This window comes from Poecilia mexicana, unplaced genomic scaffold (genome assembly GCF_051168715.1).
Source record: "Poecilia mexicana isolate PSO_F unplaced genomic scaffold, ASM5116871v1 scaffold_9, whole genome shotgun sequence".
Classification (NCBI taxonomy): domain Eukaryota; kingdom Metazoa; phylum Chordata; class Actinopteri; order Cyprinodontiformes; family Poeciliidae; genus Poecilia; species Poecilia mexicana.
The window spans coordinates 28189667-28202858 of record NW_028263378.1 but is presented as its reverse complement, the minus strand read 5'-3'; the positions used below and the strand labels follow the sequence as shown (position 1 = coordinate 28202858).

General features: G+C 36.9%; 1 protein-coding gene and 1 long non-coding RNA gene across 2 annotated transcripts in view; one reads left to right on the top strand and one right to left on the bottom strand.

Moving 5' to 3' along the window:
* Window positions 1-307: 307 nt before the first annotated feature.
* LOC148157733 (uncharacterized) lies at window positions 308-11794 on the bottom strand. Its single transcript, XR_015764296.1, has 3 exons — window positions 11664-11794; window positions 2142-2231; window positions 308-1444 (listed from the first exon to the last, which is right to left on the bottom strand). It is a non-coding gene; the product is annotated as an uncharacterized LOC148157733 (long non-coding RNA).
* Window positions 11649-13192, top strand: part of hk2 (hexokinase 2) — a 58916-nt gene continuing 57372 nt past the window's right edge. Inside the window, exon 1 of the mRNA XM_088009087.1 lies at window positions 11649-11782. Coding sequence (XP_087865213.1) covers window positions 11732-11782 — 51 coding nt within the window. The 5' untranslated portion in view covers window positions 11649-11731. The remainder of the gene's footprint in view (window positions 11783-13192) is intronic.

Sequence of the window (13192 nt, the reverse complement as noted above, 5' to 3'; positions counted from 1 at the left end):
CAATTCAATTAAGTTGGATCAACGTAATTTTGTAGTTTAACTTGACAAACTTAGGTCAGTTTAACTCAATTTATTTATTTTATTTCATATAAAAATTTTTATCCGTCTTACTTAAATTTATAGAAAGTCAACTCAAAAATTTAAGTTGTTCTAACTTAAAAAACAAAACTATCCCAAAGTCTTATAATACTGCTTAAATATAAATCATTTTTAAAGTATGTTTTAGCTTTTAAAATAGGAGTAAAATTCCTTTACGCTACTCAAAAATTCAACTTGGTTATAATAACAAATCTACATTGCACACATGGAACATTTTAAATTTTATTGAGAAAGCACAAACTTACAGATTTTTCACAACACATTATGCACTGAACACACTACACAGATCTTTTGAAACTTCATAAGAGATTTTGCTTTTCTGCTTAATTGGGTTTGCTTTGGAGTAAGCCCAACTTGGGGCAACCAGGTCCAGTTCTGGAGAGCTACCATCCTGCAACTTTCAGATGAATCCAATCTCCAACACACCAGAATCAAATGAACTGCTCATTACTATGCCTCTGCTCAGCTGAGTGTTTGCTGGTGTATGAATTCAGGTCCATCTGAAAGTTGCACATTGATGGCTCTCCAGGACAAACCTTGCACATCCCTGTGTGAGCTTGTAGAATCCAGAAGTATTCCTCTGAAAAAAAATAAGGTTTTTCAGATTTAACACAAGTCCTCCTAAAAAAAGGGAAATCAACAATCTCAATCCATAACCTGTTTTTACATAAAATGTAACTATTTTTAACATCTTCAAGAACAAACTGAAAACGAGCAATAACATCCACATCCTTTCAAACAAGGATGTGGGGTGATGGCTGCCGCGTTTAAACCATGTCCGATACTTCAGTTAACTGACATCAGAACAGAATAATAAACATTAAGCACTGCACAAATGTGGTGATCCAAATTGAAAAAATGAAAGAATGCTGTGAACAATACTACAGGAGTCTACTAATGCTGTGGCTTTAAAATGCACAGTGTCCCAAAAGAAATTCAAACAGTCCACTCCCTTGAGGTTAAGCTTCCAAAACATGGCACTCATGTTCAAACAAAGACAGAAAATAATCTGTCCTTTTGCACAACATGCCATTGTCTTTACTGTGAGGTGTGAAGTCTTCCAAACAAATTCTGAACTTTGGGAGACATCTTGTGTTGGTCAAGTTGCATGAACATTTTTTGAAACACTTCAAAGGCTTTGGATAAGCCAGGTTAAGGGCGTATATCAAACCCAGAAGCAGGGCACATGCTGAGGCAACTGAAGTCAGGTCATGCAACACCTCCACTCCCTCAATGCCAATGTTTCCTCTGGGGGTTCTTTCAATCCCTCTCCCTCCTTCCAAATCACAAACACTGGCAAGGCGAGTTGTTTGAGTTCCATCTGGGCATCATCTCCGCTGCTGCCCTGTAGTGAGATAAACAATATGTTAAACTTGAAGACCGTAACTAATCTCTCAATACAACATTTGAAAAATAAAAGCCTTATAAATGCAAGCATCAAGTTTAAGAGTATAAGTGTACAGCTTGTGAATTGAAGAGTATCGTTTATGGCATCTGAAATATCCTTGATAAATTTTCCAAGTTCAAAGTTGCATTACAGATTGAATAACTCAAAGGGTGATTTTTAATGTTTTTGAAAAGATAATGCATGGATGTAACTTTATGTGTTTTGTCATATTGCAGGCTTTAGCTTAAAAAACAAATTCATAGATTATACATCAAAGCAGAATAGTAATCCAGCCAATGGTCATCTTAGGTTGGAAATCAACACAAAATGCATATTTCTGTTGCTCACATTTTGGAGCTCGTATGAAAATAGTGTGACTAAAACATTCTTAACTTGTTTGGTATATTGGTGAATAGATGAAGTTGATAGTGAAGTTATATAATGGTCTCTGCTGAACAGCAAAGCACACCACTGCTGGATTTAAGCAGGACATAATCATGTTAAATTTACAATTCTGTCACCAAATCTGCCTGCTGTATTAAAACAGATGTTTACATATTAGCCAGGCCAGAAATAATTTAAAAAGGTACTAGCAACTGACATTGAACTTTTCAATTTTCCTGAATGGGATACCTTAAAAAAAAAAAAACCTTACACAGTATTTCTTAAGGTCTTCTGCATCCTCTCCAAGAAAGGTGATGAGCCCTTTCAGGACACATTCCCTTCGAATCCCAATGTCCTCCACCTGGAGAAAAGTTATTGTTATCAATATTCCATATCTCTGAAAAGATTCTTAATGTAACCAAGAAATCATTACTGATATAAATTTGTTATAAAAGTATTACTGATTGCACTTTAAAAATGAGGTAACTTTATGTTATTAAAGGTAAAGTTTAAACAGTAATGATTTCCTGGTTAATGTCAAGTTGTCATAACAAAGACATTTTGAATAATGTCAACTTTGTATTAAAAGTGTCATAATTTACCGAATGACGTTTTATGACAACAGTCATAAATATTCATGAAGGCTTATTCATGTTCATGACAGGTGTTATGTCATGTTTATGAAAGTGTCATGACAGTCTTATTCAACCCCCTTCAAATAAAGTGTTACTAGAAAAAAAGTTACTCTTGGTGTTAACACTTTTCAAATGGAGATAATTTCCCAGAGAAGGGTAGACATACCTTTGAGATTGCTCCCAGCTGTGTCTCGTGTTCCCTTATTAGCCCTTGTGTATTTAATCCCACAAGGGGGATTAAATACCCCTTGTGGGATATTTAATCCCACAAGGGATTGTGGGATTAAATATCCCACAATCCCTTGTATGTATGTACATACCATACATACATGGTATGTATACATACATACCATGTATGTATGGTATGTATACCATACATACATGGTATGTATGGTATACATACCATGTATACCATACATACATGGTATGTATGTCTCTCATACATACCATGTATGAGAGACATGGTATGTCTCTCATACCATGAGAGACATACCATGTCTCTCATGGTATGTGACCATGAGAGACATGGTCACATACCATGTCTCTCATGGTATGTGACGATGACAAGGACCCCGTTGGGTCCTTGTCATCGTCACATGTCTCTTGTTCCTGTGTTGTGCCAGTGCTACCAGTGTCTGAGTTCCTAGCCTCATTGCTCACCTGTGCTGCCTGGATTTTTGTACACTTTCATCAACATTAAAACCATCAGTATTGCGTATATCTGGGTCCACCGTGCCTCTATCCTCACCAACACCAACCCCATTTCATGACAGAAACACATGGTAACAGAGTTGACAAAATATTCTCTTACACATACTTTTTAGAGATAAAAGATGTTTTTAAATAAAATTTTCTTTTGGAAATTTTAAATATTCCAAGATGGTGGAAGAAAACCGTGACCAACTCGGAGAAGAAGTTGTTTATTGAGCTGCATAAAGCACTTTTAAATGTAATTACATCAATGTTATGAATTGTGACATTGGTATACATACAAATAAGCAAGAAACTTTGAAGATTTGCGTCTTTGAAGTGAACAGATTCTGAAGGTTGCATATATGCTGGCTGCTCTACAAACCAACTTGAATGTAACTTTTAACAACTTTCAGTCATAAATATTCATGTTAAAAATTCAAGTTAGTTTGCAGAGGAGTTTCTGTTTTCCATAGGTTTAAATTGCTTTACCTCGGCCTTGATAAAACTTTAGCTTCTTGCATTTTTTTCTTTTACAGTTCCTGCCTGTCACTGCCGTACAGACATTTCTCAAGAAAAACATTTTCATGTTTCAATGTCTTCTGGCAGCAATTTAACTTTTAAATAAACCCTGATTAGCTTTACATGCATACCTACTGTTGGGCTGCCAGCAAATTTGTTAGCTAAGAAATCAATTTGCTAGCTGAGCCTGAATTTAGTTTTCCAACAAGAGACAGTTTGGTTTTAATTGCTTCGGTCCTGTTTTAGTAAGATACTCTATTCTAATTAAAAGCTGTAGATTTTTTTATTATTTATTTTGCATTTCTTCTTATAGTTTTATCTCTGGTTTTGATTTATTTTTGCCAGCCTAACCTAAGATGTACAGGTAATTATAATTTCCAACATCATTTCCTGTTTGTTTGTGGCTGTAAACAAACCAGAATCGTTATAGATATTCCAATAACTGACTTTTGTTGTTTTTCTGAGCAAAATACCTTGTGGGGGGGAAAAAATATTCTGACAAATTCAGCGTTTAAGACTCAGGAAGGGGCTTCAGTAATTATTACAGCTACACTGAATATAAAAACAACATCCTAATTATATCAACAGTTTCTAATAGAAGCCAAAACAAAAGCAATGAAGACGCCATTGCAGGATAAAACGAGTGGTGGACGTAATCTCAGTGACATGTTAATCCTCTTTCACTAAGTCTTTCTCATTCTCACTGTTCATCACATTCAGCAACATGGCTACAGGCTGGAACCACAGGCTTAAGTTTAATATAATCTTTGTTTAAACAAGCATAAAAGATAATAGGCAACATGTTTTCATATAAGTAATAGCATTAATAGCAAAAACAAAGTTGAGGGAAATATGCTCAAATGTCCCAGCCCTTTGTGTTGATGATTGAAGAAACATGTGGATATATGTGACTCAATATACTCTGTGAAATAGTACGTTGAATAAGTTATCGGTAGTAGGTGCACTGAATGGAAACTCATGCAGTTTAGTTAAAGCTCATGAAATGTCCATTGCTAATTTATTTTGCTAGTTAACATGTCTTGTTCTCAGTCAGTCCAATGAAACGCATTTCACTGGGGTAAATTCAGGAACCTCAGCGGTTCCTCAAGTTTCTCAACACTTAAGATTGAAATTGCTGTCATTTACTAGTGGTGTTTAGCTTGTTTTCCTTTGCCTTCATCTGTATTCAGGTCCTGTGATACTCAGTTTTTCTCTCTTGTTCTTTATTGCTGTTTAGGTCTTGCCACATTTGTTTACTTTCTAGCAAATCTGTTTTTTGTGGATTCTCTCATGAACATATTGGGAATCGTTTTTGATTTATAGACCATTTTGTGTTTTAGTTGCATTTCTTCTGTGTTCTCTACCCTCATTCTCCCTGGCGTCTTTTCCCTCCCAGCTACTTTGCATTCTCCTGATTATGCACACCTGGTTTCCACATCACTAATCACACTTCCTCAGTAATTAGGCTCTGTGGTTTCCATTGTTCACTGTCGATTCCCTCCATTGTGTTCCACCTGGTTCCATGTCCCGTTCTCCTTCTGACATCATTCTAAGTTTTTTTGTTCCATTTTTCTTTAGTAAACTCTTATTTACATTTCCCTGCTTCCTGTCTACCTGCTGTTGAGTCCACCTACAGACAATCAATATGACAGCCGTACATGTCAACTGATTACTGTTCGTTTGCACTTCTCATGAGGTACACATGAAGTCATGTAGTACTGCATGCATTTAGAGTTACAAGTTTCCAACTTGCAGCTGAAATACAGTAAAATAGTAAATGGCCTGTATTTGTATAGCGCTTTATCAAGTCCAGAGGACCCCAAAGCACTTCACTTCACACTACATTCAGTTATTCACCTGCTGTTGTTGGTAAGCTACTGGATAATGGTCACCATGACAAAGGCGAGCCGTGCACCATTTAAGTGACAGAGGTGGACGGAGCAAAGTGGCAACCCATCAATTGCAAGATGAATTCCAAGACAAACTATCATGACAATCATGACCCTTGAAGGGTCTTTCCAACACCATCAACACTTCTGACCAACACTAGCAGGCAAGGTGGGTGAAGTGTGTTGCCCAAGGACACGATGACGGAGGCAGGCTGACTGGGAGTTGAACCAGCAACTTACCGCTGTCGCCACCATCAAGTTGTAAATTGACCAGATCGCCCCACGGAATGAAAATGTTAAATTTCTGAAAGTTGCAATATAAATTTTTGTGACAAATTTGGTGTAAAAGTGTTTCTTTGCAGAACATATTTTTTAATAAGCTTTGTAAATGTACAAAACAAAGATGTTCATTTATCGTCTCCATCCTAAAATAATGATCCAACTCATTTTTTGACCAAAAGTGATTTTGGCAAAAAAAAAAAAAAAAAAAAAGACATACGTCATTATTTTAGGAAGGGGACATCTGCTTTGCCAAAAGATGCTAAATCATTTTACATTGTGCTAACAGGAAAACAGCAGGCTGGAAACTCATAAAATATTCCCATGTAAACAAAGGTAAGCAGAAGGCAGAGGATCATCATCAGGAAGGGAGTCTGAGGTTGAAGTTGAAATGTGCTTCAATTTCTACTTTGAGGAGATGATTTGACAGTCAACGTTCAAGTACCAGGATTCCTTTAGCAACCAGGCGACAGATTCCTGCCACAAGATTTGGACTTGGCACCCTCTTGGTTGCTTACATCACTGTGGAAGACCACACTCTGAAAAAGAAAACCAGAAGATGCTGTTATGACCTGTGGCAAGGTACAACCACGAGACATGGACTCTGACTGGTGATATCAAGAGATTGAGGGCATTCAAGACGGAGTGCTACAGCCAGGCACTGAGGATCAGCTGGACTGACCGCAGAACAAACGAGTCAGACCTTTGGAGACGCAGAAACTGCATCAGGGCCTGGAACCTCTGTGACCCACATCCTTCAGGCCAGGATGGAGGGAAGCGTTCAATGGAAAGACAAAGATAGTGTTGATGCTGACGGACGACATCAGAGACCCGACGGTTGGCAAACACTAGATCAGTCTATCAGATGCAAGTAGCAACATGTTTAAATAAGACGTAAAATGAAAATGCTAGATTGAGCTGGTATAGGGATGTAGAAAATGGAGCTGAGAGTTGCACAATATATCCAACATTATCCACAACAGACTGTGCAATGTAAGTCTGAATTTCAACATCAAAGGGACTCCAGTGCAACTTCGAACTAAAAAACAACAGACTTTCAAGCATGAATAGAACACAACCTTTGCAACACCTGCCTGGGAATTACAAGGAGAAAATATCTTCTATGGATTTTGTGTTGCCTGTATAGCAGCGTCTAATGTGAAGGCAACTTGGTAACAAAAAAAAAAGAAAAAAAGAAAGTATTTCAAGAGTTTGTTTTCACACTGCTGTTTAGACAAAGTCATATTTTAGGGGATAGGTTGTTGAATGTGAGATTTTCCTTCTGTGGCTTTTATTTTGTGGTCAGAGCATTTATCTAATTCAAGCAAGAGAGAGAAAAAAGGCTTTTTCTTAACAAGAAGTGTTTTGCACATTAGGATGACAAGCACAGCTGACAGGCAATTTCTGCTTGACCTTATCCTTTAAGAAGGAACAACATTGGCTTCTGGACACATTATTTTTCTGCTGCATTGCACAGGTTTGAGAAGTGCCACCTATAATACTGAAAAGACTGTAAGGTCCTCTGGCCACTCACTAAAAGACAAATCAAATGTGACTTTGATGCCACCAAATATAATTTGTAGACATCCAGGGCCATATTTGTATTGATTTTTTTTTTTTTTTTTTTTTAAAGTAAGATCTTTGCAAAACAATTGCTTTGAGTTGGTCTGGGTTGTGATTCTGTTTCCAAAAGTTGGCAGACACACATAACAAAAACAAAAGGATTAAACCACGGTGTGCAGATTTCATATAATTTTGTGCCGTTCATCTTTGCTAAAGGAACTGGCTCCAGCCATTTCATAGTGATAGCCTTTTGAAGAATGTAAGAGGGTGAAAACGGGTTTTTATCAGTAAAGAAAAAATAACCTTTTGTTTAAAAGGATCTCCCATACTGCACAAATGGTCTATTAAAACTTCTGCGTTTTTGGGTGATCTCTGAACTGATTAGCTTAGATAGAGCTACAATTGTTCCATCAGTTAGAAGAACCGTTAAAGCTGCAGTATGTAACTTTTATAAATATGTTTCTTGCATGTCATGACAGAATAACATGAGACAGATAATGTGTGAAAAGTGAAGCTCCTCTGCCTCCTCCCTGTGGTTCTACTAATATCTGCAGAAGTACGCCACTCAGTCTGAAATAACCAATCAGAGCCAGGAGGATGGTCTTAGTGCTGTCAGTCAACCTTGTGTACGTGCTGCTCACATCCTCCCCCTTGATCTCTGCTACACTTCAGCCAGTTCACCAAAACGGAGTCTGTTGTGAATGCTACGGCTAGTCAGCATAGCCACCGATGACGGCGGATACAGTCATGGTAAATTTTAACTCCACAATTGTAGATAGAAAACAAAGGAAGAGCACATTTCAAAATGTCAAAAATTTTCAACTTTTTAAACTCAGAAATTTCTTTTTTTTTTTCTTCCAAGAAAATGTCTGAGAACAATCTCAATTTTAGTTTTTTTTTCTAACAAATTTTTAAGCTCAGAAATGTCCTTTTTTTGGCAAAAAAAAAAAAAAGAAACACTTTTATAAAAGTTACACACACATACTTCAGCCTTAAAGGGAAGGTTTTTGATCAGGTTGAATACAGAATCTGGCACAGTTTACTGGGCTGAATTGATTTAGTCCACACAGAAAAGAGTTCACACAGATATCGCACACAGTCATTATCTCATTTGTAGAGCCATGAAAAGTATTTACCCTCCTTGTAGATTTCTTCTACTTTAATTTTCTTCCCTCACACGAAGATATTTAAGTTCAAAGGGGATTTTAATATCAGACAAACAGAAACTGATTAAAGTCAAAAAGTAGTTTTCAAATGACACATGAATCATGGTTTCGCCAATGACAGCTGTCCTCACCCAGAGTAGCAAACTCGTGCCCCACCATGCTTATGTCTGCAAACATGTAACAAACAGTAACAGAAAGTCATCTAAGGAACCGAAATCTAAATGCCTGATAAAATAAGTAAACACAAAGGTAAGATCTAAGCAAGAAAATTAACAAAAGAGAACATGAACAAAAACAAATTCGTAGTCGAACACCAAAATTTAAGGAAATGCATAAAGAGATGTAATACGAAACTCAGAACTGAATCTAAGACCGATCACAATTAAAAAACGGAAATGATAAAAAATGGAAACGGGTTCAATCGCCTGCAGATCATGACAAGCAATTAGTTTTAGTCGTATAACTCGTGACCTCATGGACCAGTGGTGTTTATTCTCCTGGAGAAATGTTGGTAGCCCAGCAACATTTTGAAATATTCAGCCCCGCTCCATGTTTTGTCCGTTTGTAGACAATAGTTCTCACTGTGGTTCACCCAAAGCCTTAGAAATGACCTTGTAACACTTATGCATACTGACAAATGTCAACCAGTTTGTTTCTAGTATGTTCTGGAATGTCGCTAATATTTGCGAGGGACTGGATATTTGATGTGGAAGGCCGACCGCTTTTACGAAACAAAACTTTCCCACCCCAGGAACAGTGTGAACAGTCCAGTTTTTAATGGTTTCACCAGCTATAGCCTCTTACTGAAAAATTCATTAAGCCGTTGCTGAGAAAGTCTTACTGAAATATAAACATTGTTACCAATATAAGCATTGTTTACATGCGACATCGCTTCATTGTCACTTGGAATTATCTGATGTACAGAGTTCACAGTCAACGCCATAACTGCAAGGTCTCCCAATATTTATATGAGTTGTTTTTGGTCTTTAGCAAAGTTTCGATTCATTTTTGTTTTATCTCCCCAAACTATTCAATTTCACTTATAGGCTAACCTTGCAAACTTAAGTTGTGTTGTCATATTCAGAAAGAAGAGGATTTCTCCTGGCAGCGTTTCCATCAACAGAATACTAGTTACATATTTTCTTATTACACTGCAGTGAAATGTAATATTTACCATGTTCTGTGATGCCTGTTGAACCTGAGATGTATCTCTCCATCCACTCCTTCCCAGACTAATGGGCAACAATAATTGCTTCTCTGTGGTCACTGCTGATTTCTTCTCCTCCTTGGCGTTGCTGTAGCTGTAATCTTAATACTCCAGAACACAGCTGCCAAACTCCCTCTGACAGGTGGTTACTCTTGTGGAAGATTGGTTAAACTGCATTTGATTCATGGCACTGGTCTCCTATTTTTCCCACTTAAATCCAATTTTTCACATAGCTTTTTCTTCTGTTCTTGTTTTATAAATTTTAAAAAAGTAACTATGTGAAATCTCAGTTGTGCACCTGATAAAAGATCAAAATTTTTTTTACGCAATGATGTGTGGAGTCTTTTTTATTAGATTGGTCTTGTTTATGTTTTAATTTATTTCAGTCCTTCTGTAATTCTAGTTTATTGTGTCTAATTATTCTTTGTTACTCTAGTTTAATTATGTTTCATGGGTCTATTTCTTCTTCTTCTCTTTCTTATGGCGGTTGGCAATTATGTGCATTTTCACCACCTTCCAGATTGGAGTATAGATCAGATGCTTTCACTATAATCTTCCCAAAACACCCATTCTTCTTAAAAAAACAAAAAACAAAACAAAACAAAAAACAAACTAAAAATACTGCTAAAAACTTAATCCACAGATGATCTTTAAAACAATTCCCTTATTTACTTTTATTCCTATCTAAATTTCTAATTAACACCTCTTATTACACTCTAAAATATATATGTTGTACTGTTTCTATTTGTTCCTAATAATTACAACAACCTGTATTATTTTAAGAGTACTATTTAATCCTGTGTCCACATTTTATTCTGGATATAATATCTTCCTTTTTATTCTATTACATTTTCTAAATTCCCCACCTTTTTTGGATACTATAATAAAACCTAATACTACCTCCTCTATCCCATTGTTCCTGGCATTTCTTCTTAATATACATTTTTATAATATATATTTTTATCTCAGTTTTACTTATTTTAATATTTAAATCATCAATATTCTTTTTTGCAGCACTTTTAGCAAAACTATCAGCCAACTCACATGGGGTCTATTATTTATTTTCTAGTCCCCTGTACTACTTTTTCTCTCTTTCTCTCAAAGTCTGCCTTACAAATCACAACTGGGGGTTTTCTGAGTTACTCCTACTTTCCAAAGTAGTGAGGGAAGTCTCACTTTGGAGGTCGTTCCAGATGATTTTTGAGACTTGGAAGTAGAATTCCAACTACTAGGGGAACACAGCATGTCAGATGTGCAGCAGCCATGTTTGATTTTGAGTCTGGGTTGGTGAGAAACCTATTGGGACTTCCTTCTTTTTTTGTGCAAATGTGAACCGCTGAGTATAAGGAAGGATGTTTATATGTAGCATACATATAAACATCCTTCAACTTAACACATAATGATAATCAGTTAAAAACAGCAGAAAGGTATGACCGTCATAGCCTACTGAAATATTAAAATAACTAATCATAATAGTGAATGGAAAACTTATTAAAAACTTATTAACCTAGTGTTATTTATTTGAAAAAGGCTGAAAACCAATATCTCATGTGATGGTTCAAAATATTACGGATATACACAAAGGTGATTTGAGGGGAAGATGCCGCAACAGAACACGTCGCTCCTCGTTAACAGCCAATCGGCGCCTTTACTTTTGAATGACGTCACCTCACCACCCAGTTCACGGAAGCTGGAAGTTTCTTGTTTCCTACAGTCCGCCCCTTTTCTTATTTAACCATACTACAAAGAAGCACTTTTTGGAACCAAGGGAAAACAGAGCACGGTTTAGCTATCGTTACTCAAATTAGAAGTCTTTTTGTGTGTGTGTGTGTGTGAAAAAACCTTTTCGCGGTTGTGTACGGAAGGCGGCGGGGGCAGGACGCAAAGTTTACACATCACTCCATCTGAAGATGTTGGCCTCAAATCTCTCCGCTGAACTCCATGATGACCAGGCACAAAAAGTAAGTACCGACATAGAATAATGAATCCACGATGTGAGTGTTTGCGGGGACTGGAGGTGAAATTAGGACGCTGTAACTTGAGAATTCGCTTCCTGCTGCTGGGCGGTTGAAGTAGGTCAAAAAGGTCGGTTTCGCTATAATCCAAATGTTTGTTGACATAACCTCAGTAACATCTGTAACAGGAAGTCATAAGAGCAGCAACACGGAGAACGGGACAACTCTTAAAGTTTAATACTTAAAGCTACGTCACTATTTTATTTTTTAATTAAATATCAATTGTTTTGTAATAGGCCAAAAGTGATTCATGCCCTACGTAGATTTTCATGTAAAGTTGCTAATTTTTGATAGGAAAGGACACTTACAACTCTATTGAGACAATACAGCGGTGTACAAGGAGTAGTATTTGTATATATAAAAAAAACAAAACAGTATTTTAACAAATATTACATGCTAATTTATGTATACCTTTCTCAATAATGAGTGGGAAAACATTTCTGTGGTGTTTTTATTATTTTTTTGGTGATGATATCCAAGTCTTTGAGGCTGATAGGCCTCTTGCCATCACCCTAATCTTTTGTTTCCTCCTTAGATTGAAGTCAGCCTTGCACCACTCTACAACCCTAAAACTACTTTTAGTCAGAAGAGATGTGTTCAGTTAAAAGATTACTATCCTAAATCTTTCAGGTATATAAAAAATCAGGAGAGAAACATTATTAGCTTGTGCTGCTACAAGTAGTTAGCTTTTTCAGCAACTACATTATTCAGCAAACCTCACTGGCCTTTGAACTTGGAGCTGGATCATGGCTAAGTTAGATTTGATGTCATTCCCAGATCTAAGCTCTCATTTAATGTGGAACATATTATACATCAGAGGAAGCCAGCAGTGCTTCTGGTTTACTTTCGCAAGCCAAATTTAAGGACAAACTCAGAGGATTAACTATGGCCTTGGGCAGTCCAGCAAATGATTTTTCCAGCCACATGTTACAACTTTTTGTTTTTTAGCAGAACCGTCCTTCAATCTTGACCAACTCTCACTAAAGTTGGCTAGTTTTTCCGCTACAGTGACAATGGAGAACGACAAGTTCACATAAGCATTTTTCAAGAGCATTAAGTTGTATAGCTTTGTGTAAACATTCTTGGTATGAATGAAAATAAGCTGGAGTGCAAATCCAGCTTCCAGTAGTAGTAAACCAGCCCCAAAGGCAATGGAGACGTTTACAGCAGCAGAAATGCCGTCCTTCATGGCACGTGCAGAAGAGCATGTCAGCGTTCCTCTACAGGTGCGCAGTTACTGTGCATCCAGGTACAACTTGTACACACATGCTGTCTATATATATAAAAATGATTCCGCAGTAATGATATTTTATTGTTTCAGAATGATTTCCTTAGTTGAATCTCCAGTGTGCTCTG